This window comes from Thunnus albacares, chromosome 23 (assembly GCF_914725855.1).
Source record: "Thunnus albacares chromosome 23, fThuAlb1.1, whole genome shotgun sequence".
NCBI classification, from domain to species: Eukaryota; Metazoa; Chordata; class Actinopteri; order Scombriformes; family Scombridae; genus Thunnus; species Thunnus albacares.
The window spans coordinates 14,678,106-14,704,976 of NC_058128.1; the positions used below are offsets into that span (position 1 = coordinate 14,678,106).

Sequence of the window (26,871 nt, forward strand, 5' to 3'; positions counted from 1 at the left end):
AATAATATGCTGGCAAAACAAACCCACTGCCATGTACCTCCAAGAAAACTCAGCTTTCAGATAAATCTGATTTATAAAGACAGAGCTACATTTAAAAAATATGAGATTTCATCCTATTCAAAGATTTGGATCATCCACTGCCATAGCCATTAGTAGCACTATGCTGTTGTTGTTCATCATCCACAGAAGAGACAGACGGAGCTTGTAAATAAAAGCAAAGGGAACCGTCTATCACAACAACCAGACCCTTCAATATCCCTCTCTGGAGGAAGAATCACTCCCCTGCCATGGAAGATTCACCTTTGTGCATCTGCTGTGATTGTTTGTAAATGATGGCAGCATTGATTTCAGCCTCACATGGGATTTTCTGTGTCTCTGTAATTTGTTTGAAGGGAAGGAGGTAAAATAGGAGAAATACTGGTAATGGAGGTGTAAAACAGGGGAGATAAAAGCCACCCACACAGAGACTACTATACAGTAAACAAAGCAGAAACAAGAAATGCTGCCCTGCGGTTGTATGCCTCTGCCAACCAGTCAAGTTGCAGCTTACATCCATGTCTGTCCAGAGTCAAAATATTTGTCGTTAAGACTTTGAAGGAATTTAATAAAAGGTGTTAAGTGCATTTTCCTTGTACATGTTAACATTCTTGGCCAATAAAGCTGATTCTGATAGAACACAAAGTTGTAACCGTGACAGTAGACAAAGCTTCAGATATGGGTGTTGCTGCAAAGAAGCTACAAATTCTGAAACATGGATGCTTCACGCACATCTACAACCCAGCAGCACAGAAGATCTATACAATCACCACAGTTTCGAGGTGGAGACCCAAGATTAGTGTCACCAATACAGTATCCAAATGTGAAATGTGGTCACAGTCTCCCCTTCTGTTCCTGAGTTACGGTGTTGAATAATGGCCAGAAAAGTGTTTTTGCAGAACGTTATGATGTCACAGGGAAGTTGACCTTTGACCTTTTTGATATAAAAAGTCATCATTTTATCTTATTAGACATATATGTGTAACTTTGTCATAACTAGCGTATGAATTCTTAAGTTGTGGCCAAAAACATGTTTTGTGAGGTCACAGTGACCTTGATCTTTGGCCACTAAATTCTAATCAGTTCATCGACCAGATGTAATAAAATTCCCTCCAGGTGTTCCTGAGATATCGTGTTCATGGGCACGGCTGTCGCCGGCGTGGAGGCATAAAAACCCCTCCTTTTTCTCTGTAAAAGCCTCACAAGAAATTATGGTTGGACATCATGCTCTATTCACCTTATATGGAATGAGCAAGGGCAGAGTAAACCAAAACTAGAATAGCACATAGCACTGTGAAAAAAACCTGATGGTAGACATGATTAATATTGCTGTGATGTTAGACAAGTGCAAGGTAAACAAAGGGAAAGAAGAACCCATACAGACAGAAAAAAATCTATTTTTAATTAGCACATTTTGGATTTTATTGCAATTAATATAGGAATATAGATGATAAGATGAGTATGTAACAATTCAGGTTAACAACAGTTCTACAGTATATTTTTTGTGACTGTTGTTTGGACTGATGGATAACGCAAACATTTGTTTAAAGGCATGAGGATATACTGCCATCTGCTGAATAAAATCCCACATCACACTTTAGTTTGCAGGCTCTGAGAGAAATCAAAAAACCAAGAGAACAAGCTTGTTACTTGTTCACCAAATTTAACATTAAATATTAGTAAGACTAAACACCAAAGCCCAGGCAAAAGCTGCCTGAAACAACAGTTTTTATTCCCATTTTTTTTAAATTGTTTTTTTTTTTAAAAAAAAAAAAAAAAAAAAAAGAGGGCTAAATGAATACTATTGCTGCTTTAGAGAAATCTAAAGGTGGATTAAATATTTTCTAACATTGTGAAGGAAAGTTTTATGATTCCAAACTGACTCCAAAGAGTCAAATGGTTTCATCTACACATGCCAATTTCAGAAATGGACAAGATGGATTTACAAGTTAAACACTAGGTAAAAGATGTATATGTAAGTGGCCAATCAGGAATGGATTAAAACTTAGAAAAATAGTAATAATTCTCAAACATTCTTTTTGTACTCTGTTTAATGGTTTCACAGCCTGACAGACCAAAGGAAATTAACATACAGATATGTTTGATATACAGCAATTTCTGTCCAACCCTGGCCTCACAGTTCCTTCAAATGTACCATTTTGTGACTGTCAAATGTCATCATTGCTCTCAAAGGAAGATTTGATCAAAGTGATATATCTGTCACACAGCACCTTTTGAAAATTTCAAATCTAAAAAACACTAAACAAAAAGGGAAATTGTAGAATGTACAGCAGTGTCCTTGTGGTTGTGAAGAATAATCTTATTTAAAATATTTCATATATTGAGTGGACTTCAAGGATAGAATTTGCAAATAAGCATTGCACCTTCATAAAATCTACACACACACACACACACACACACACACACACACACACACACAAATCGCTCATCCTCCTCTGCTCATTTCAAACCTAATGCAGTGATTATTATATACTTCTTTAGATACTATTCATCGCTTGGACCATCTGAGAGATTGCTAGTGCTCATTATAAATAATATTTGCCTAATCTTTGGGTTTAATTCTACCATGGTGTACTGTATGTCCAGCTTAATTCAACTCCAAACAAGAGCAATTAGAAAATAATGAAAGTTGAATGACGAGAGAAGGACAGGGTATATTGCTGTGGTGATAGTACTGTCATTTAACAAACATAACTTAAAAATGACTTTTCTTGATGCATTTATCCCTATATGACTTTGTGGAGAGCTTGTTCACAGAATGAAGTTTCTTATCATCATATCCAACAATTAACATCTGTCTTCATTCATTTTGACTTTGGAGTGACTTGGATAAAGAACATCTGGATTTGAAAGAGGGAATTTTGAATCTTCTCTTTAACAGTTGTGTCCAATGTAGTAGTCCCATGTTTGACTGCATTTATCCTACAGTCCTGTGCACTGTTCTGTTCTTCATTTAAAGGATAAAGTAAGTCCATAAAAAGTGGTGGGGCCAACATCCAATTCTATTTTTGTGGAGCAACATCTTCCAGTGTGGTGTAACAACAGAACAAACGCAGGACACATGCATGATGTGGGATGTGGGATCTTAACCATAACTACCAGTGCAAAGGAAGGATGCACCAATTGAAGTGTTTGAAGGTGAAAACTTGATCTTTTATTAGGTCCACACAGTTGTTTCCCAGAGTCTATTATATACATGTTGCGTGTGGCAGGCTTACATTTCCAATCCCACAATGCACAGCGCCAGCAGCACCAAAGACACAAGGCTTAGAGTGGGCGTGGTCATGGATGCTTTACCTGAGGAAGCAGAAACAATGTGAGTCAAATGGATAGAGGGCAAAAATCTTTCATCTTTAACCAATTATTAAATTGTTAGTTTTACCCAGAATACTAATCTTCCTGATTGGACCATCTCCTCCTTCATAACGGCCGCGCACCATCAGCTCATAGTCTTCAAGCTGAGGCATGGGGAAGTCCATGAAGTGCCAACCAGTGATGTAGACTTTCCCATAGATGTAGCCAGTCTTTCTGAACATGACCTGAGAAACAAGAAACATGGGAGATTTTCAACATTTTCAACTTTTATTGTCATGTACAGCAGGCAGACCTGTGGAATTTCTCTTAAAGAGGACATATCATACACATTTCCAGGTCTATGTTTTTATTCTAGGGCTCTACTGGAACATCTTTGCATGGTTTCCAGTTTTAAAAATTCCTTATTTATCTTATACTGGCCCTTCATGCAGCCCCTCAGTTCAGCCTGTCTGAAACAGTCTGTTTTAGCTCCTTTCTCTTTAAGGTCCTCCTCCCAATGATCACTATTCTGATTGGTCAGCTGCCAATCAGAGCTGCCCCTCAGCAGACTTGCAGCAGCTCCGGAGGCTACGTAAACAAACAGTAGTTCAATGGGGAAGTAAGGGTAACTGCAAACAGAGCATTCAGAGCAGGATGAAAACCCTGGCTTTTGACTGTCAGAAAGTATTTTTACATACGTTCACCTCAAGTTTTGGAACTTTGACCATGTTTAGCATAGACATTCGACATTATAACAATATATAAATGACAGTAAATCACAAAAAGTATGATATGTCCCCTTTAACTCAGAGAGAAAAAAAATATTAGGCTAAATAGATAGTAGCAAAGCTTTACAAAGCTTTCCACACCTACCTTGTAGTACAGTGGGAAAGAAATATTGCCAAACCAGTCGTACTGGATATGATCCCACCACACGTACAACCACTTTCCGGTCCAGCTGATATAGCGCCACACCCTGGGAGCTTCAGGTGGTGCTGTAAATGAAACAAAATGACTTAAGACAAAATCTGTAACTGTATCATTATAATGAGATACCTTTTGATTGCAGGTGTTTATTGCTCATAGATTGGGATTGGTCTTACGTGGTCTCTTTGTGAACATCTCACAGTGTTCACCAGGGGGTCCAAGGCCGGCTCCATTGAAGGCACGGACCTCAATGAGGTAGTGTGAGTCTGGCAGCATGTTCTCCAACCTGGTTTGATTGACTTTAGCTGAAACAAATATACGATTGGCTCCTGGCTCGGGGTCATCGTATTTTCTCCAATATTTGACCTGATGAACAAGAAACAATATTCTGTTATCAGCCAAAATGGGGTGATGATGTGGTAGCAAGAGTAATAATGTGTAATGTAGTTGACAAGAAAAATAAAACTGCAAACATGTCATGATACGCCTTTAAGGGCAGAATCTTGAGTCATTGGCTGTCCATAATGGGCAAAAATGTTAATGCAAATTTATCTCTGCCATTAAATATGTTGAGAGTTAAGTTAAGTTAAGAGTTTAATACTTTTTAATAGTTTTGAGTGGCTATAGAATCTAATAAACCCATGGATAGACTATAGTGCTAGTATGCCTATGTTTAAAGCTAAAGAAAATGTATTGTTTGCATAGTATGTGTTAAGTTTTTGAGACAGAAATACTCAGTTGGTGTATGGAACTTGTAAAAGCTCTCTACCTGATATCCCTCGATGTACTGCTGCAGGCCTGTTCCAGTGTCGACCACTGGCAGCCACCACACCAGAGCTTCTGTGGAAGACACTGGCCTGGCATAGACGTCTGTCGGAGACTCTGTAGGTACTGGAGGAGATGAATGAGAAAAAAATGACAAAAAACATTTAATGTCACATCCTGAATTTTTCTAAAACTGAAGCACCAACAACAACAAAAAATCCTCACCATCTCGTGGGTAGTAGATGACCTTGGTGAGACTGTAGGGTCCGTCTCCTTTCACATTAAAGGACTTGATCTTCACCTGAAACTCTCGCACCTGGAAGTCTTCCTCAGTCGGAATGAAGTAGGAGTCTCTGTGGACATAACGCCTCGTCTCTGGATCTGAGATGGTCTCGTACCACCAGTCGTAAGCATCATGAGGCTTGAATGCCACGATGTAGCCAAATTTCTTGCCGTAGAAATACCATGGCTGCACAGGCTAAGGATCAGGAATGAAGAGAACAGGTGGAAAGAAAGGACTTTATTCAGCCTTTGTTGCTGCAGGGATTTGATGACTGTCATGTAAACAACCGAGGGCTTACTTACTGTCCATGTGATGACGATCTCGCCATTTCTACCTCCATAACCTTCCACATCTGTGGGCGAAGTTACTGGAGCTGGAAAAACAGAAAAGGTTATCAGTTTTTTTTCTGCCATATATATTATGGTATGGAAAATATGAATGCTCTCTATCTCTCTCCTTACGTGCATCCCAGGTTTTGATCTTGAGGGAGGGGATGCTGGCCTCTCCAGAGCCATACTCGTTCGTGGCAATGATCCTGAACTGATACTCCATCCAGGGGTAAAGGTCTGTCACCTCTGCCCTCTCCACACTGCCATCAAGAAAGGCTGGAGCTGAAGGAGACACAAAGGGCTCCCGAGTCAAACTTGATCAGATTTGTGGAGCGAGTTGGCCCTCTACTGGCAATAAGCAGTACTCACAGGTGCTGGCGTCCCTCCAGTCATCTTCGTAAAGAGCCCAGTAGTGCCTGGTCTGAATGGTGTAGTTGAGAATGGGGCTGTTATGCTCCGCTCCTTTAGTCCACAACAGCTTCACCCACGTGTCCCCGATCTCCTCCACACGGATCACACCAGGAGGCCCGGGAACACCTAGGACAGGGAGAATAGATGCATGGAAAGAAGGTACATATGTAGAGCAGCAGCTTTAAATAGATATAGTGGTAGCGGTCACTTCTCAGGCAAAAAATTGCTGGACTCACCTACAACCTTGAGGTCGGCGTATGCTGTATCGCTGTCCACCACAGTCTGAGCTGTGCAGGTGTAGCGACCCTCATGCCAGATCTGCACGTTCTTTATTCTCAGGTCCCCACTACCGTCTTCACTCTACAACAGGTAGCAAAAAGTAGGAGATAAAAGAGGAAATAGAGGAGAGATGAGAAAAGGACAGAGAGAAATGAGAGAGAAAGGAAGAAGGAAAAGAATCAGAGCACAAGGCAGAGTCAGAAAATATCAAATAATTGAGGTATCCTTCATTAACTGACAATTGACTGATTGTGAGACACCTGTAAGATAAACCATCACCCTACCACAACGCGTTCGTAGTGTTGCCACTCGGAGTCAAAGTCAATGACTCTGAAGTCTATGGCCCAGATGAAGGTGATGTCCAGCATGGGGTCGAATTTAGCTGTGCAGCTAAGAATCACCTCATCACCAACCTTAACCTCAGTGTCTTCAGGAGCCACTGTGATGGAGGTCGCCTCTAGGAAAAATCACAAATAAAATTCAGGGACAGAAAATTAAGAAATTTTTTCACAGATTGTGAATCATAAGAACGTCCCCAAAAACACACTTTGTTGGCCTGACCTGTGATTTTGAGATAGCCTGAGCTGTTGGCCTTTCCTCTGTCGTTCTCAGCAAAGCAGGTGTAGAGGCCCTGATCCTTTTTGGTGGCATTGAGGATCTCCAGACTCCCATCATACATGATGGAAATGCTGCAAGTGAACAGAATTAACAAAGCGAAGCTGCTTGTCAATAGACGAGCCCTCCAATGATACAATACATCAGTGTTTCATGGTCATTTTAAAGTTACTGTTGAGTATATTGTAAGTTGTTCTGACCGTGAATTGTTGAAGAGCAGCTCTTTGTCCTTTGTCCAGGTGAAGCGAGGTTTAGGAGCTGCTCGAGGTTTACACTCGATCACCACACGGCCATCTTCAGCCCCAAGAAGCTGTTTCTTCACAGGGTTAAACTCGAATGTTGGAGCACAGGCTGGAGGCAGATTAAATAGTGTGAGTTTAGTCATCATTGACCCCAAATTCATGATATTGTACATTCCAGCCGGAAGGAAAATCATAGTATTGTACAACAGAATGTAATGTATTCTAACACCATTTAAAGAGGGCTCACCAATCACTCGCAGCTCAGCATTGGCATATTTGATGCCCCAGTAGTTCTCAGCGATACACTGGTACATCCCAGAGTCATCGAAAGTCAGACTGGAAAACTTCAGCTCCCCTTTCCCATACTGGAAAAAAACACACAATCCAAATATACAATTCCAACTTTATTTTAAGGATACTTACACACCACAAAAGCAGAGTTGATACCACATACCCCCCAACTGCTTTAATGGTAACTGACAAGTATGAGTTTTTACCATATATCCATCTTTGTACCAGCGGATGAAAGGGAAGGGCTTCCCTGATGCCACACAGCGCATGGTGTGCTCTGAGCCGATGTCGATCTGAGTGTTGTTGATTGTCTCTGCCCATTCTGGAGCAGCTGAAAAAACAAAATGGGCATAAATGTGATGATGCTGATGTCCAATTGCCCCATCCCTGCAACACTAAGGACCGAAAGATATATGGAGAAAAAAATAAGAATTACTGTGCTGTCTCGCAAAAGTTTTCCATCTCTCACAAATTTTGTTTTTTTCTGAGAAAACATTTTTTTTACGGAGAACTTTGCAAACCATGATCTGGAAGTGCATTGACCACTTCTTTCCAGGGCTCTTTATAATGGACAATAACTATTTATGGAAAATTATGATGAATTATCTTGTAATAATCTCACACCACGGCAAATTTTATTGTGAGTAGTAATATCCCTTGTCTCCGTACTTGTTAGTATAAATGTTTCATAGTATACACTCTACAATCTAATGTTGGTAAAGCACACTCAAATGAGCTCACTTACACTCCACATAGAGCCAAGCCTTGTGCCAGTCCTTTCCTTTAGTGTTGATGGCTTCACACTCGTATGCTCCCACATCTTCATACTGTACATTGTACAGGTGAAGCACAGCTCCTGATTCACTGATCTCATGATTTGGCGGGAGGTCAGTGGCATCCACTTTTCTCCAAACAATATGAGGAATGGGGCTAAACGGACACACACCAAAAAATTTACAATTCTTACAATTTCAGTTAGCAGATGCTTTCATCCAAAGAGACGTACATCTGAGAGCTGATACAACACAAGTAAGGATCTAGTCAGGAGAGCACAACACAAGTAATTGTTATAAAGCTAAGTCTGAGTCTGACAGGACATAGATGCCAACAGCCAGTGCACAGAGGCTATGCATAGAATGCATAGATTGCATAAAAGCATATTTTTTTTTATTTTTGTATTTTTGTTTTTTCTCTTCCTTCAGTCCATCTGTGCAGAGGTGTTCGCGAAAGAGCTGGATCTTTAGTCTTTCCTTAAAGATTGAGAGGGACTCTGCAGATCGAACAGAGTTCAATAACTCGTTCCACCACTGGGGAACTACAGAAGAGAAGAGTCTACCTAGTGACTTAGGGCTCTATTGTTGTGGTGGTACCAGGCACCTTTCATTGGCAGAACGTAGTAAGGGGGAAGGAGTGTAGACCTGAATGAGGGAGTTCAGGTAGGCAGGAGCTGTTTAAACAAGTGTCAGGGTTTTGAAATTGATGCGGGCAGCAACTGGGAGCCAGTGGGGGTATATGAACAGCGGGGTGACATGCTGTTTTGGGGTGATTGCAGACCAGCCATGCCACCGCGTTCTGGATCATCTGTAAAGGTCTGAACGTACATGTGGGGAGTCCTGCCAGTAAGGAGTTGTAGTAGTCAATGCATGATATTATAAGAGCCTGTACCAGGAGTTGTTCTGCATGCTCAGACAGGTAGGGTCTGATCTTCCTGATGTTATACAGGGCAAACTGACAGGACCGAGTGATTGAGGCCACATGAACCTTAAAGATTAGTTGGTCATCGATCATGACACCCAGGTTTTGGGCATACTTTGTGGCCATGATTTGGGTTGATTCGAGCTGGACACTGATGTTTTGTTGTATAGAGGGACTGGCTGGGATGACAATGAGCTTGGTCTTAGAGAGGTCTAGCTAAAGATGGTGTTCTTTCATCCGTGCTGATATATTGACAAGGCATGACGAGATCCAAGTCGAGACTGTGTGGTTTCGGTGGGAACAGGGAGAACTGGGTATTGTCAGCATAGCAATAGTATGAGAAACCATTGGGAGAGGATGATTGCGCCAAGTAAGGTGGTGCATATTGAGAAAAGAAGGGGACCAAGCATTCACCCTTGAGGAACCCCTGTGGACAAGCCGTGCGGTTTAGACACTTCCAAGATACTCCAAGATACTCTAAAATATCTCCCTGAGAGGTAGGACATGAACCAGCAGAGGGCGGATGCTGAGATATCAAGATCAGTGAGTGTGGAGAGGAGGATTTGGTGGTTAACTGTGTCGAAGGCAGCTGACAGATCTAGAAGCAATAGGGCTGAGGACTGACCAGCATCTCTAGCTGAGCGTAGTGAATCCGTAACCGATAGGAGTGCAGTCTCGGTAGAGTGCCCTGCTTAAAGCCAGACTGATTTAGGTTGTACAGGTTGTTCTCAGAAAGGAATTCAGAGACTTGGTTAAAGACTGTGTGCTCAAGTATTTTTGATGGGAAGGGCAGGAGTGACACCGGTCTGTAGTTTTCAACCTGGGCTGGGTTGAGTGATGGTTTTTTGAGCGATGGTTTTTTGAGCAGCGGGGTGACTCGAGCTTGCTTAAATGACACAAGGAAAACACTCCTAGTAAGGGAGGAGTTGATGATGTGTGTGACTGTGGGGTTAAGTGCGGGGGAAATGGTTCAGGTTCAGAGAACTGGTTACAGAGACCTTGTCAGTAAAAAATGAGGCAAACATATCTGCAGTGAGCAGAGTGGAGGGCGGAGGAGGAGGCGGATTGAGGAGTGAGTTAAAAGCAGAGAACATTTTCCACGCGTCTGTGGCGCCACAGGTCTTGTTCTGATAGTAAGTGGACTTAGCAATTTTTAAACTGGAGTAGAATGATGCTAGGAGACCCTGATAGTCACTGAGGTCAGTGGGCTCTATGGATTTACGCCATTTTCGCTCTCCTGCTCTTAGTTCCGCCCTTTGCTTTCTGATGACTGAATTTAACTGGAAGTGTAAGTGTAATTGATTGGATTCAGTGAAATAATATATCGTAACTAGATGGTGAACCTAAGGCAGAAATGAATGAAAACTTACTTTCCCAGAGCAAAGCACTCCAATGTAATATTAGAAGCAAGCATGGCAGTCGTGTCTGGGAACTTGACCCTGATGTCTGCTGGGTATTTTCTCTCCTCACCTGATGCAAAAAAAAGCTCATTATATTGAAAATTTTGAATGTCAGATATTAGACAAATGATGAGGAAATACGCGTCACCACAGTCACTAACCATCTTCGGGTGGTGATGGGATGAGGGGGATGAACTTGGAGAAGACGCTCTTCCCGATGATGGGACTGGAAACAAAGCAAGAGTAATTTCCTGCATCCTGAGCTTCCACCTTGGAGATGTAAAGATTCCCCGTCTTCTGAGAGACAAACCGACGATGATCTGTGTGCAGGAACACTGGGAACTCATTGTAGATCCAGCGGTAGGTCACCTCCTCTAAATGGAGATAAAGAAAAGCAAAACATGTAGTTGTACTCTAGACTAAAACCTATGATTTATAATTCATGCAATGTATCCAGGGCTCTTTAAGTCCCTATACATTTTGAAATTGTGAACAGATGGAAGTCACCAGTTCTTTAAAACAAATTTCTCGCAGAAAAGATTCAAATTTCTGCATTGTAATGTTAAACATACAATATATAACGTTCTTGTTTCCAAATAATTCCTCCCTCAGACTGAAACCAGGTATGGATCAAGAATACAGTGATAATCCATTGAGAATACAAGGGAAAAGATGGACAGATGTCTGATGGTGAAATGATGAAATGTACATACGTGGCCAGGCTTTTGGAGGGCGGCACAGCAGAACTGCCCCTTGTCCCTCTTTGACGTACACAGGGTCTCTCTCCTCCTGGGGAAACTCCTCCACATCTAAACAGCAGAACATGAGGAAAATGATAAGATAGAACATTTTCCTCACAACATTGTGGTACATTATTAAAAGTGGCAAGTGTAACTGTTTATACAACACATTGCAGCCTGCACTGCAAAATTGTACATAATTTGATTCAATATCACCTGACACTCCAAGAGATGAATCAGCTTTAGTCATTCGGGGACCTTAAAGTCAACAGAGTGGGAGTTTCTTCTTTCAACACAGAGCGTTTGATATATTCTCTGTCAGTTTTATTTCCCAGCAACTTTCAGGAAAAGAACAATAAGAGGGATGACTAATATAAGCCTCAGCCCTTCTAACAAGGGATGTCGTGAGGCACAGCATAGTCAAGTTTCATTCCAAGTTTCCCTGTTTTAACTGAGTTCAGGTAAGGACTGAGATGAATAAGTCATGTCTTATTCTAAAATATGCATGATGGCTAATGAAGGGGCATTATATTAGTTTCTTCTAGGGAAAAAATAATTGAGATGGATCTGACTGACATATAAAAGATGTCAAGAACCCCCCCCCACACACACACACACACAATGCCCAAGCTGCACCATGCTCACATCCAAACTTGACCCTGGCCTCCTTGCTGATGACTGTGCCATAGATGTTCCGGGCCACACAGACGTAAGTTCCACCGTGCTTCTTGCGTTTAGGGTTGGTGATAACCAGGTTCCCCCCCACCAGGCTGTAGTGCTCGTCTGGCTGCTCCATCAGTTTGATCTCCCAATTATCACGGCGCCACCTGCATATGAAATCACACCTCTTGATATACAGTACTTGTGCTGTGCATTTTGTGAATTTGTATACATACAAAGATGTGATGCAGTGCACTGTGTAACCTGTATGAGGCTGGTGGGTTGGCCCGTGCCCTGCAGTTCATGGAGATTCTCCCATCGGGTGAGTCCTCAGTATAGACCACATCCACAGGCTCCTCCTCAAAGATGGGGCCATAGCCAGTAGCATCCTCTGACAAATTCAACATTTGAAATAACAATTAGCTAACATAAAAATATACCCCACTATTGCATACTGTTACCCTGAAACATCATGGTTTACATGCAGCATGCTTTGTTATAGTTCATTTAGAAAAACTTGACTCACCTCCATATATTCTGGGCTCACCAAACAGGACTCCCACTGGAAAACGGGAACATAGTTGTGTCAGCTAATTGTGTGCACGGTTCACACCTGACCTGAATTACACTGCATGACAAAAGCACCTACAGTACCACTGACATTTTTTTTTATGATTTTGAAGGACCAGGTGGTATATTTTCAGGAATCACTGTATTTCTCACCTGTGAGGGAGACAGAGGAGGAGAGGGCCAGTAGCAGTAAAGCCGAGAAAGCCATCACAGTCGATAGATTAACTCACTAAAGCCTCGTGAGTTAGACGGATGGACAGAAGGACACAGACAAGAAATTGACGGACAGAACATGAACTGGAAAAGACAAGGAAGGAAGACAAAAGGAAATGTAGATATCTGTGTTTGGGACAATACAAACAATAATTTATAATACTATTTTGTTTAACATGATCTCCACAGTGTAGTGTATAATCAAATACTTATGTGAACCTAAAGATAAAATAGCCTGATGACTGTGCATGACTTCCCACACCAGAAATGTTATATCTGCAACTGGCTGGAATCTTCCCTGTGGATATAAATGATTCAGAATGTGAATGACTCAGCAGAACACTGCAAATACTCGGGCAGAGTGCACGCACATCAACAAGGACATGCACAGTGCACCTGCAGAGAAACACAAGACTGGACCGTGTGAGCACTCTCTAACACGCTGAAACACCACGACTGCCTGTACACAAAACACAAGGTAGCACTGCAGTACCTGGACAGCTCCTGCTCATCCGTCACACATGCTTACACATCACTTCTGCAAGATGACATGGCAGTGTTGCCGTGATCAACTGCAGCATTTTAACTCTCATAGTTAAATAGGGCATACCGAGAGAGGCAGAGTTAAAGGAGGAGATTGAGCGAGAGAGAGAGAGAGAGAGAGAGAGAGCATTGATCTTACCATATGAGGGGAAAATAGTGGGTTTGGTTATATCAAGTAAACACTGCAGCAGTGTGTATCATTGTATAATATCTGGCCTAACATAAGGGCAAGCTGCATAGCAGGGGAAATGTTTGTAGGAGTCAGTATCTCCCACTTGAGTCAAGTGTGCAAAATCAGGTGGCAAACATTGAATACACTAATGTCAGCAGTCCAAAAGACCAAAATCATTGTATTATACACCAACAACTGTACTTATAGAATGAAAGCTGCTAAAATCCATTTACAGTATGTTGAATTTTAAATTAATACATCAAAATTATTTTAGATGTGGGCATTCTAATGAGATAAACACTTGCACATTGTAGCAACAACTTCACCAACATGACATGAACACATTGAATCACCAACACCTCCAGCACATTATATGACCTTGTTACTTGTCAAGTTGTTCCATTTACATTTTAGGTTTAAATTTCAGGCATTTACAGTAGACACTACTGTAGGAACAGCCTGGCTTTCTTTAAGTATGACTAATTTTGTTATGGGAGTAGCATGAGTTACAGTATCGGACGCTCTTTCTGCCACCAGTCGTGTTTTGAGCTGCAAAATGCATCAGAGATGCGCGAAACTGCCTTTAAAACCACAGCAAACAAACAGTCAGCTTAAAGCTCAAACTGCAGCAGATAATCTTCCTATAATGTCACAGGCCGTGGAGCTGTGAGCAGGGATGGTAAATCAGGAGGAAATCAAACAGCAGCCCTTCCCTAGAAAAAAAAACAAACATTTAATGTACCACCCATTCCGACACTGCTGATGATGGGCCTCTCATTTTGAAAAAAAAAAAAAAAAATCTTGCACTTAGCTAAAAGTCAAATCTATTCACAGTTCTTCATTAAATTAATGTGAGAAGAAGAAAGGGAAAGCAGGAGAATGAGAGGGCACAATGTAAGAAGAAAACACTGCCGGACAGCCACCTCCTATGTGCCTCTGTCAGCTGCCATGCCTGCCTCAACCACTGAGAGGGACAGAAAACAGAGGCATACACCCATTATACAGCACATACACATGCAGAGACTGCAGCATTCTTGTGCACTGTTGATGACTCAACAGTAATATCAGCACCATTCTACCGTTCCCCTGCATCTATCCTGCATTTGTACAGCTTCATTTCTTCAAACTATTTGTCTATGAGGTGGGGTAAGAACGGTAGAAAGCGAGACTTGATGTAAATGGGCCTTTTTTAACAAAACTAACTCACAAGCTTCCGCAACACTTACATTATCGTTGCAGCAATCTGTTCCACCTCTACTTCTGATCAATCTGTCAGAGTGTGTTTTCATGCATTTCCCCTGGCAGTAATCCCATCACAGATCCTCTTTGGACAGACCAGCAGAATTTAGGTCAGCACATGTATTATGTCCAGTGTCTTAGTGACTGCCTGAATAATGTTTGCTGTAGTTTTGTGGCTGCAAAGTAATGAATTCAACAAAAGGAATAACCCAACAATGTTTTAATCTAGAGGTTACTATGTTAGTGGTGGATTGATTGCAGTGAACTGCATTTGAATTGTTTGAGTGAACATGTTGTTCTGGATCAAATGTTGAGGGGCGGAGACACCCCATTTTTTTCTGGCCATCTTGTAACAACGTTGAATCTGCTCACATCTGGAAAGGGTTGGGCTTAATTGTTCTATCAGCCCACATGTTTCGCTTTTTTTTCTGTCACATTCCAGGATACAAGAGAAAAAAAGTAGAAGACGGGATGGTGATAATCCCAAATGAAGCACATTACTAAACTGACTATGTTGCCTTTTTGTGATACACTTTACAGATACAGATATTTTTCAAAGTATAAGGAGTGAATATGTGAATCTATATCACCGCAATTCTCACTTTCTTTCAAATCAAAAACTAGATTTGGACTCCATAGCTGCAAGTTTTTTTTGAATAAGTAGTCCTACAGAGCACAGAATAGTTTTGATTAATATGGGAGTTGCCCTCTTTCCCATCAAGGACAGCTAGTTCTTCACCAGGTCGATGTCACGGAGCACCCTGCAGCTTTCTGCGCCCTTGACGCACTCAGTATTTGTCACTTTCACCTTGCGTCTCCTCCCTGCATCCACAGAGAGACACTTTCTTGTCTTTGCATGTACTGCTATGACTAAAACTGCAGAGTGGGTATCTAAAGCCTTCTTTAAACATACAATACTGACTTTGTCGCAGTCCTTCCAAAAACGGAAATCCTCTCAAAGAAACTGCGCAGCGCCCCTTACATCACTTCACCCCTATGACGACTGAGCGGCACCGGTAATTCTCTGCTCTGCATTGCGGTACTCCTGTGCCGGTCCATTTCAGCGCCACAGGGCTGAACATACCCCCGATTTATCCTCACTTAAGTCGAGACATAAGAGCTAATTAGATCATGCACACACTCTCATGTGGTCTCTTTCTTACCTTTGCGGCAGAATGGGAAATATCAGTACACAGTTCGCATGGAACACCTGGACCCGAACCGCATCATCCCACAGCCCACCCGCCGGAGCGTCCCGTTCAACTGAACTTTTCTATTGGAGGAAAGCGTGTGAGTGGCACCTCTGGGTGGCTGTGCTGATGTGGCTGCGATTGGTCCATGAGACAGGAAGGATGGGAGGGATATTGCGCATCCCGGCCAGAGGAAATAAAACCTTATATTGAATTTATGGCAAATCTTTTGACGTGCTGTTATTTTTTTCCTTTTCTTTCTAGAAACTGTGCTCAGCAAGGAGGAATCATTTTAAGAATAGTATTGGATTATTTTAACATCTATTATGACCAATCAAGTACAAATATTACCACAAATCATACCCAGACACACACAGGATTTAATAGGAATATTAAAATAGTTTGAGCTTAGGCAAATACAGCAGGACTACAAAATAATAAAGTTCATTGTCCACATTTTGCAACCATGTGCTGTGCATAATAAATGACCTTCAGATCAATTATTAATGACAGATTCCACACACAAGTTACAATACCATGAGATGTATAAAAAAAAATGAAATACATGATTTGATCCTTTACAGTGTGACTGTTTTTGGAATAGATGCTTGAAGGCAGGTTGCAGGATGATCATTTTAAATTGCAGGTGTCATATACTGTATTTTATTTAGGTGGATATATTCCTCTGAAAGGAGACATTACCAGTGAAACTCTCCCAGTATGAGAATTAAAAAACAGACAGACTGACATGCATGCACACACCAGATGTATGTTAATCTTTCCGAGGATTAACTTTGAGGTTTATCTCTGTGAGCTATTTGCCAAATAAGAAAATACTCTAACATCATTCTCATTTTTGTACACCGGGTGGCGCTACATACCCACATATACTTTTGCATGTTGCACTGCATGCATGAAAGAAAAACAGTGCCGTCTTGAAATCCTGAAACCAACATTTATTTGATTTTTTTTTTAAACTTCATTTAAAATACAAAATATTTTGCAATATTATATTGTAGAGTAAACCATTTTTGACAGCCTTTCATGCTTCTCATGTAGCATCAACATTAACCAGAATGTCATATTATATCATATCATATACTGTATATCCTATGTTCACCAGTCACTAGAACGTTGTTTCCACACTCCAATGTGCCAGTCTGCATATCTGTCTATGCCGGCCATCCTTCTGTATACTCCAAATTACAGTTTTGTTTTGTTTTTTTGTTTTTTTAACTGCACACTTAAAAAGGATGTGTCATTTTCAGTAGATGTCTGGTTTAGGACAATGCACATTAGTATACTTTCCTGTTGTCCTTAACTAGATGTGTTTCAAATGATACATCCTGTTAAAGCCTGTGCTTTTTATAAAAAATACAGAAAAGGTGCATGAACTGTCAGAGACAGAAACAATACAGGTGTCACAAGAGCTCAGTCACAAGTTAAATAATCTCCTTTGATACCTGATAGCCTAAACATTTGAGCTAGCAAATTCACCTGACAGGTTCAAAAAAAATATTAAAAAGAAATAAAATAAAAACGTCACAGCAAATAAAAAGAGTGAAAACTGTAAATAGTCTCATCTCACACAATACCATTATACCCCCACCTACCCATAATTCAGCAGGGTTGATCGAGGTCAGGCTCTCACCTCCGACCTCAACACGTCTACGCTCAATTCAAGCCATTATTTACAAAAAAAAATTACTACAAAAATATCTACACATGGAAAGCTTGACACATTGCAACCTAAAAACTTGATGCAAGTTATGATAAACCTAAGACATGGAAATGTTCTCTTGAAAAAAAAAAAAAAAAAGTCTCCTGTTGAGAGTAGACTGCTCGACACACATCAGAATTACAGACTGTTATCCATGGAAATAGAAAGCGATAGTATACACCACGCACGCTTTAACACAGAAGCATGCATGTGCTGCACACATACACACACACGCACTCACACACTCATGCACCCAAACATTCACACACAAGCTTCATTCATTTACAGTAATATAAAACTCACTGAGTGCTTGCTGTACACACTTTGCGCTCTGAGTTACAGCAGAACGTGACAACATACACAGATATAAGGTTAAATGCATAAACCAAAGTCACCAGTGTGTATACCACTTGCAGTGAAACAAGCAATATTTTCATTCACATAAACAGATAAATCCACTTGTTTCCACATTCAGTATCATTACGAATATTTCCGACCCCTTCATTTCAGCTCTTTAAGTGCTACCAGTAACAGTAAGTCCCATAACTGTCTAGACCAGAGAGTGAGTCCGGTTTCCGTTGGCAGTTACCTGGCGAGTAGGTTGGCAGTAGTTTAGTGCTGCTACAGTGAGCAGCGGCTCCTCCTCAGCATGAATGAGTTTGGAAGAGAGTATTTCAAATGAATACATAAGACATGACATCTCATGAGGCTCTGTCCTCAGGTTTCCTACACATTTTCCTTTTTTTAATATTCCACGATATTTTTCCTTAAATTCTTAGCTGGATTGTATGATGTGGCGGTCAATGTTTATGTACCTTATGGGCTGGTGATAGCTGGGTAATATGATTGTCAACAAGGTCTATAGCTGAAAATGATTCCTCACAACTGATGCTGATGTCAGTGGGTGAACAACTTTGAAAAGGTCTTTTTGAGTTTCCTTTTTTGAGACTTTTAAGCCCCTTTTCAACCCAAAAATAAGACACAATGAGGCTATTTAGAGTCAATAAGCTCACATGGATGTTTTAAGAAACTTAGTGACCATATAGCTCACAATAGGGAGTCTTACAGTACTTTAAATGTACCTTTATGAACACATATTCAAACATCAGCAGAAACCTCGAGAGCTTAAACGTTTAGTGTGTTTTTAATACTCATGTATCCTTTACACTTCTTATTAGCGTAAAGTGGGATAGTATTCTGTGTGTACTGTATTAATGGACTATGTGAACTACACTGTCTGTCCCGTCAATGAAGAGGGATGTAATTATATGGATTGAAGTCACTGTTCTCTACAAAGGCACTAGAAACCGTGCTGAGAGGTTCTTGATCATAAATATCCAGAAACTGTAGTATGTGCCCTGTTCATGTGCATTAAATTGTATGCAACTGCATCCATTCTCTGTTCTGCTATTATACACTGCAGATAAGTGGAAATGCTATTGGAAACAATGTTGGGGTTGGGTTTGGTTAGTTCTGGACGCAGTGACAATACCACAATGATCTAAAAGACAGGCTTGCACAGGGGCCACGATTTGGGGGCGGAAGCACTTGACAATGACACTGGATCAATCACACTTCCACTTGTGTTCAGTTAGTGCTCGGTAACAAGAAGCATAGGCTCGGTGTTAAGAAACAGATCGGGAAGAGAAAAAATGCAAGCAAAGAACAAGCTGGAGAAAACATGAGGCTAAAAACAGGCCGATTCAAATCAGTGTGGGAATTCTGGCTGGCTGGTGTGATAAAGGAGTGACCGAACGCTGAGTTCAAAGTGTTTCTTGCCGGGTTTCCAATAACTACAAATGGACATCCCTGACCTAAAATAGTCAATATAGCTTTCTTAATCTATTACATATGTACAAACAGTTCATTTGTCTCAAAAAGACATATGCTAGCTTCTACTTTGAGTCACACATTTCACAGCAGTGTCCACAAAGACATTGCTGCTATTTTTTTTCTCTATATATCATACGCCATATAACACTTTCTGACCACTGAAAAAGAAAAAGGAAAATGGCATACCCAGTTGCTAGTAGGCGTGCACCATACAGTATACAGTCTCAAAATGCAGCTCACCTCTGCAACAAATAGCAAATCTGACGATGGTACAATGCTTACAATGATTTACTCCATGCAGATGTTTATGAATGTGACTCAATGCATATTTGCCTGCCTGCGGGTCATGTACTTTGATAAAATATATATTTGGATACATTATGTTTTGTATAGAAATGTTTGCAAAGGATATCAAATGGCACTAACACACATAAACTTAGCCACACTCTGCTCTGCTCAGTCTGAGTGGTAAAACTTCTGGTACATTCCTTCTGCTTTTCTATATTGCTTCCTCTCTTCTTCCCTCTTCTCAGAGTCCTCACATCCCTCGTTTAACACCTTCTTGCAGTGGTTGTGGGGGATGTGGTGTCCGTCTTTGCCATGTTGAGTGTTTGTGTGTTGATCTGGAGGAGGTCACAGTGTGACAAGGGGCTAAGGGGAGGGGGGGGGGGGGGGTGTCAGGGCGGCGGGTGTGGAGATGAGGGCGTGTCAGCAGTCTTGGTGACAGGTAGCCATGGCGATGGCCACCTAAGTGACAGCCACCATGGTAAAGTAAGGTGTCCGTAACAACTGTCACCTTAGCAACTGTCACCACAGAGATGGGCCCCCATGGTCACATTTGCCAAGGTGACAAGGAGTGGCCATAGCAACCCGTTGCAGCCAGGCCGTGGCCCTTTGTTAGACAAATGAGTTCATGGCATTAACAGGTGATGGGGCCTCTGAACTCTCGTTGCCTTCGTGTGTGTCTTTCTCCTTCTTGCCGCTGTACTGACCGATGAAGGACCCGTCCTCATTGAACTGTCCGTCCCCGCCCTCCCCGTAGTCCACCAGGCTGTCGTCACTCTCGTCACGGCGCACCGTCCCATTGGACGGTGTCCGGCTGCCCTTCAGCGGCTTGTGGTCCTCTGTGTCACTATAAAGGGAGGAGAAGATTGGCGGAAAGGTTATTCAGAAAATACTTTATTCAGTTTGTTAAACTTCCTCTGCAGTGGTCAGAAACCCTAGGGCCACAAAAAGGACAGACTCTTAGTAATCTGGCTTTTCCACTGCACAAGTGTAGCCTACTGCTTATACTAGTCTGGATAAGGTGCACGACAAATGTGCTGGTAGGGCCCCTGTGGCCTTGGCAGCATCATCATCTTGACACACACATATATAAAGCTGCTCACTATATAATGCACAATAACAATGGAAAGCCTGGTACATTATACTTCATGGTACTTATCCAGTGGAGCAGCTCAGGTACACCTATAGCACATAATTATCTATAGTGTTAGTGCTGTGGTGGTTTAAGCCAGTCACTAACCTTGCAAAGATTCAGTGTTAGTGACCACTGCTAAAGGAGAGTTTGTAAATGCGTGCTGCTCAGGCCTTTGCAATATTGCAATTTCTGAAATGACTTCAGTCAATATGCTTTCACTTTTCATGCATTAATCAAAAATGCAAACAAACAGTCCCATTTTCAAAAGATAAAGCCTGTTACCATTTACCTCCTATCTGTATGCTCCATCCATCTAAAAATGCCCTTTCTATACTTTGCAAGCTCTACAGTCCAGGTCATACATTACAACTGTACTTTCAAGCTCAATGCATTTGTGTTTAAAAGGAAAAAAATGAAGGAAGCCAGAGTAGAGTTAGAAGCAGTTATTTTTAGTTTTAAATTTTAGTGATAATGTTGTCACTGTGGTTATGGTGTTGACTATATTGAGTATGATGACACAGCAAGTTGGATCAGTTGATGTGCGTTTTTTCACCAGTGCCTTTCATTTCACTTAAGTCAGAAACATAGCAAACACAAACCTTTAGTCAGCCTGAGATGTACTATATATACACTAAAAGTTGTGTGAATTGCATGCTTGTTTAACCACATCTCATCTTACCTCTCTATAGACCTAAACCCCCCCAAAAAACAAAGATAAAAATGGAGTACACATGAAAAACAATTCATGAGCCACAATGGGTGTATTCTTTTATGCACTTCTTGTTTCAGACACAGACAAAACAAAGCATGCATATGGAAACATTTAAAGCATGATGACATTCACACATTGAGTTAAAAAAAAACATCACAGCAACAACATTATTTCAACTTTTAGTCCTCTAAATTCCTGAGAAGCCTTAGTCATAAAATCTTCGGTATGAGGTGAAAAGGTGAAAACGGGATGAAAAAACTAAAACAATGTCACCTCAATGGCATTTTCAAAACTTTTTTTGTTAATAAGCATACAATTTGTGACTTAACAGGAGATGAGATTATTTGTTAAAATGGATGAATTGTGTATTGTAGAAAGCTTTTGTTGATTAGATGGGCAGTTTGCAGATGAGTTGGTCATTATAAGGGTCAACACAGAGTAGTGTGGATTTTGCCTTGCCTCTATGGAGTGTTTGGTAATGGAGTCTGGTGGGGAGAGTGTCTCTGCAGCCTCGCAAAATGTTCTACATACAGACAGTCAAGTCAGGACACAATGAGTGGAAAAGAAGAAAAAAAAAAAAAAAAAAAAAATCACACACTATGTCATGCTCCTATCTCAGACATGTTAGACTTCTGACTGACGAATGTTGTGTTTTCTCTCTCACCTGTATTCTCCAAATGTCCCATCATCCTCCTTCATTGGCTGGATCTCTGGGTCTTGGTGAGCATCTTCTTTCTCTTTCACTATAGATTACAATGGTTTTCTTTTTTAAATTTCCATCCATCCATGTCAGTAACCTTCAAATTACAGTATATACTAATACTGATAATGTGTGCATTACCTGGATATTTGCCACCCTTGTTCCTCTTGATGAAGCACACTATGAGGAGGACCAAGATGAGGAGAGCTATGGCACACATCAGGCCAATAAACCAGCCCTGGGTGGCGATGTCTACCTGCCGGCTGGGTACAGCTGGACACACACACACACACACACACACACACACACACACACCATACCAAGAAAGAGGTCGGGAGAGAAAGATGGAGACAGGATAAGCGTAATGGTTGGTCCAAATCTCATTCCATGCTGCTAAAATGGTGAAATCTGTATTCTTCATGCCGAGAAACACTGAGGGCAGCAGAGATTAACAGAGGCTGTAAACACTGAAATTGAATTTTAAAATGGGTTAATATGTAATGATTGTGCAGGCACAAGAAATACAACAAAAAGACAGAAAAACAAAAACCACAACAGTAAAATAATGGACCTTTTAGTAATGATTTTACATGACATGCATCAGACCAACTTGATGGTAACTTCTGACATGCTTGGACACTAACTAGGAAACTATGCTACTGTATATTCATGTCTGAATGTTACACTGCATCTCTAATGAGACAGTACAGATGGCGAATGGAAAAAAACGAGACAAAAAAAAAAAATACAAAGACCATCTATCCTGAGGCATGCCGCCTCACCTGGCACTGTAACCAACACTTCGTCTGTGCTGTGGACTGTCGGATCAGCCGGGTCTCTAGCTACCACACGCACCCTATAGGATGTCCCCGGCTTTAAACCTTTTATCATATGCGAGTGAGAACCATTTACCAACTCCTTTTTCCAGTCCTCTTTACCTGAAATCGGAGTTATGGATGGAGAGGAATGAGATTCAGGGGAAAAGGGGTTTTGGGAAAAATAATTACTTGGATGATGATATTTTAACACTAGTTTTGAAGGTTACAAAAGAGATGATGTATATTTTGAGGGCTTAAAACATTTGAAATGGTATATAGTAGTAGCACTATAGTACATATGACTACAAATACAAAGTGAAGCCTTACTGTTTTCTACAATATATTCCACATATACATTCTTATGGTGTCCAAAGTATTCCCAATTGATCACTGCACCGTCTTCTGATACAGATGTGTTAACCGTTCCAAACGCAGGGCCTACAGGAGGCACTGAGCATACAGAAGAAAGAAAAATGTTTTTTTTAATTCAAAATTTTTTTACAAAATTTTACAAAGCAAGCTACATTTCTTAACCAATTAAAACACCTTAATATAGAATAAAAACCTTTCAAATATTGCAAAGGAGCTAAAGTACAAGAGCTAATAGAGATAGAATTTTATAAAAATAAACATCTCCGTGATAATATTTCAGTATGTAGGATAAAGATGGTGTCTAACAGTGTCTACAACTCACTCTATTGAATTTTGGGTTAAATACTGAACACATAGGGTCAGGGCAAAAAAAAAAAAAACGAAAACATTTCACCAGCTACTGTGACTTGAGGTCTTCCAGCAGTCAAATTCAAGTCAAGAATGAACAAGAACCTTCATATCTGTTCAACCAGTTAGAGGATGGTAGAAAAACAGCAGGTCAGAGCCTACATTTTCCAGGATTTGGCTTTTGGCTGCTTGCTGACTGTCTCAACTAGCATGAAAGTTTAAGAACACGTTCACACTATACATTACAGGGCTACACAGTTTTTGGTTACATGACAAAAGAACTTTCAGTGTGTAGTGTCAGATCCTGCCACAACAAAGAAAACACATTGGTTACATTCACTGCCACAAAAATTTCCATCTCAGTAAGGATTTACAGTGCCAATTAGGTGACCGAAATCCAAGAGAAATCAACTTTTCTTGAAGTAAAAATATGCAAACATACTATACTTCAATACCATCATCTTAAGAAAGCCAGAGGCATAGAGTAGCATGCGATGTTGTTACCTTAGTAATGATTTTCTAATTTTTAAGACCTTCTTTGACGCTAGATTTACATATTTGCTGAGATGGACCATTTTTGCAGTACTGAGTTCTTGATAGAGCATTAGGGAGGTATTAGGGACACAGGGAGTGCTTGTACCCTTGTGAAACGGGGGATGCGGAGACTGAGTGATGGGGGAGGTTGTGTGAGGGGGCTCTGTGGGGCCTGAAAGAATATGGACAAGAGTGAGACAACACACATACACAGCACTATAGACAACATACAGTAAAAACAGCTGCAGAGCCAATGTTTACAGAGAAAGTTGCCCCCAACATGCTGGGTTAAAACTGATTGCAATGCCTCTCAATCCTTTTTCTATTGACCAACTCTGAGTCCCAGCACTGCAGCATGCATATTATGTAGTTCAAATCAAATTCCACTTAATTTATACACATGATCCATCAGTCTAAAGCATCAGCAGATAAACAAAATGTATTAGTACTGAACTGAAACACATTCACAAGCATCATGCATGAGGCTTCTAATGAAAACATGTCCATTTGAAGCATAGCTAATTTTAATACATTAAAATTCTTAGATTATGTTACAGTAAATGCAGCCTATTCTATCAGAATAGGACACAAGCCTGATTGCTTGTGGATGCCATGGAAGTCTGTTACCTATTTATCCACATGGGGAGTTTTCAGACATGCTAACTTAGTAACATGCAGGGATAATACAAGAAAAAAAAGACAAAATCTATGCTAAGTTCTGTTTCTAATATCTGATGGTATGAGCAACATGCAGGTACTTCCATTGGCAAACTTGGGTTACCTTTGCCCGTCTCTACAGTGGGTTGAGTACGAGCTTCAGAGAGAAAAAAAGAGAAAGAGATAGAGGGGATATAAGAGGTTGAGTGAAGAATGCAGAAGGGCCGCATGGTTGTAATTTTCAGCTCACAGGGATCCCCTAATATCTGTCAGGGTACTGTGATTCTGACCCTTGCACTCCTTATTTTCATTGCTTTAAAGCTTCTGATATAAGACTTTGACCTTTTCTTCCTATTTACCTGTATGGATAAAGCTAAACTGTAAGTTAATGTACACAGAACTCACCTGTGTCCATGACTGTAAAAGCCTCTTCTGTGACGATGGGGCCAGAGCCTTTGGTTGTCTTTGCACTTAAATAAAACTTGTACAGCATGCTGGAGTTCAGGTTGCCCAGGGTAATGGTGGTCTCATTGCCGAGAAAGGTCATGACCTTGACTGGTCCCAGTTCAGTGGTGGTGTTCACTGCAGAGACTGGGAAAAAAGAGAAAAGGTGAATGATTAAAAAAGAAAAAGAGGATGAAGAGGATGTTGAAAAGGAGTTATATGTGGAAACTGAAAGGAGAAATAGTTGAAGTTAGGAAGAGGGATATCATGTTTTATGAGAAAACTCATCATGCAAAACATAGTTTTTCCTATGCACAAATGCCACACAGACAACTCCGTGGAGAACACAACAGGCAGTCTGTGAAGCAGCTGGTAAGTCTACCTGGTTGGTATTTTAATGTGTATCCAGCGAGGCGTCCATTGACCCTCAGTGGTGCGCCCCATTCCAGAGTGAGAGAGTCCAAACTAGGATTGATGACGCTCAGAAAAGCAGGAGGCCCTGGGACTGAAAACAAAACCAGAGCCAAAGTCAACAATGGGGACGTGGCACACAAAACATTCACTGGATAGAGATAGGGCTCCTACACATCATTGTTAGGGTGTTCAATGAGTTTTCAGGGATTTAACTAGATGGTCACTAAAGTAGATGGTTGCAAGGGGGTTACCAGGCTAGGGTATTACAAGGTGGTTGCTGGATTGTAGCTGCCTGTTTGCTAAGTTGTTTAGGATGCTTTCTTTGGATGCTCTGAGTGGTTGCTAGGATAGCTTTGGTAGTGGCTAGGGTGATTCTGGGCAGTTCTGAGTGAGTACTGCTAGCGTGTTGTCACAGAAGTAGCACTAATAGGAGAAGCTATCATAGTTGTTAGGTGGTATTCTTCAGGAGGTTAGAGGAGAACAAAGTAGGATGAAGCTTGATTTACACATGTGTGGGCAAATACAGCATTCATACACAGCATTTGCAAAGACTCCACGGCAGTTCTCCACATATATACTATGTGTGTATCACTGTGCATGCATGATTGTCTATTCAATGGTCCTATGTGTATGGCAACAGTTCATTAATGGAACCCGAAAGACCTTTACCTTAGTTTTAACAGTTTCAGCAGATTTAACCCATCCATCTAGTCTATAGAATACTCCCTAGACAGTCTTTATTCCTTCCAAAACCTGAGCAACAAAATTCCTTTCTTTACATGTATTTTGATATGGATGGTTTTCTTGATACGAACTCAAAGAACTCACACACTCAAGGACATCTACTTCAGAGCTCTTCTGAACTCAACGAACCCATATTCTAATAGTCACAAAGTCAGGACTCCTTAACACACAATATGATTACATGATGTCTAATATGATTAATATGACATAAAAGTTAAGTTCATAATGACATTGATAATA

The 26,871-nt window shown here is 40.9% G+C and overlaps 2 protein-coding genes across 10 annotated transcripts in view; both read right to left on the bottom strand.

The window, feature by feature from the left end:
- Positions 1-1,417: 1,417 nt before the first annotated feature.
- On the bottom strand, positions 1,418-15,999 carry cntn1b (contactin 1b). 2 transcript variants are annotated; one of them, XM_044343947.1, is made up of 24 exons: positions 15,889-15,999; positions 12,712-12,855; positions 12,515-12,550; positions 12,253-12,379; positions 11,974-12,155; positions 11,302-11,397; positions 10,750-10,962; positions 10,559-10,658; positions 8,239-8,423; positions 7,700-7,824; positions 7,450-7,567; positions 7,161-7,311; positions 6,907-7,034; positions 6,630-6,802; positions 6,303-6,426; positions 6,025-6,192; positions 5,788-5,937; positions 5,629-5,699; positions 5,269-5,521; positions 5,048-5,169; positions 4,455-4,644; positions 4,225-4,346; positions 3,440-3,596; positions 1,418-3,354 (listed from the first exon to the last, which is right to left on the bottom strand). In XM_044343947.1, exons 2-24 carry the CDS (start codon positions 12,764-12,766, stop codon positions 3,272-3,274), a joined length of 3,129 nt encoding a protein of 1,042 aa, XP_044199882.1. In that variant the 5' UTR covers positions 12,767-12,855; positions 15,889-15,999; the 3' UTR covers positions 1,418-3,271. The 2 variants fall into 2 exon arrangements, with proteins under 2 accessions (XP_044199882.1, XP_044199883.1); XM_044343948.1 differs by lacking the exon at positions 12,712-12,855 and having other exon boundaries at positions 15,889-15,990.
- An 851-nt stretch (positions 16,000-16,850) lies between these two features.
- The window catches only part of nrcama (neuronal cell adhesion molecule a), a 65,188-nt gene continuing 55,167 nt past the window's right edge, over positions 16,851-26,871 (bottom strand). For 3 of the 8 annotated variants that reach the window (XM_044343507.1, XM_044343511.1, XM_044343510.1), the window contains 5 exons: positions 25,856-25,978; positions 25,435-25,620; positions 22,442-22,573; positions 22,265-22,343; positions 16,851-20,600 (listed from right to left, as the gene is read on the bottom strand). In XM_044343507.1, the coding sequence (XP_044199442.1) occupies positions 20,366-20,600; positions 22,265-22,343; positions 22,442-22,573; positions 25,435-25,620; positions 25,856-25,978 (755 nt within the window). In that variant the 3' untranslated portion in view covers positions 16,851-20,365. Of the gene's footprint in view, positions 20,601-21,567; positions 21,580-22,264; positions 22,344-22,441; positions 22,574-23,082; positions 23,239-23,445; positions 23,569-24,463; positions 24,545-25,153; positions 25,187-25,434; positions 25,621-25,855; positions 25,979-26,871 lie in introns of all 8 variants that reach the window. The other 5 variants (XM_044343506.1, XM_044343512.1, XM_044343509.1 and 2 more) reach the window with 4 other exon arrangements.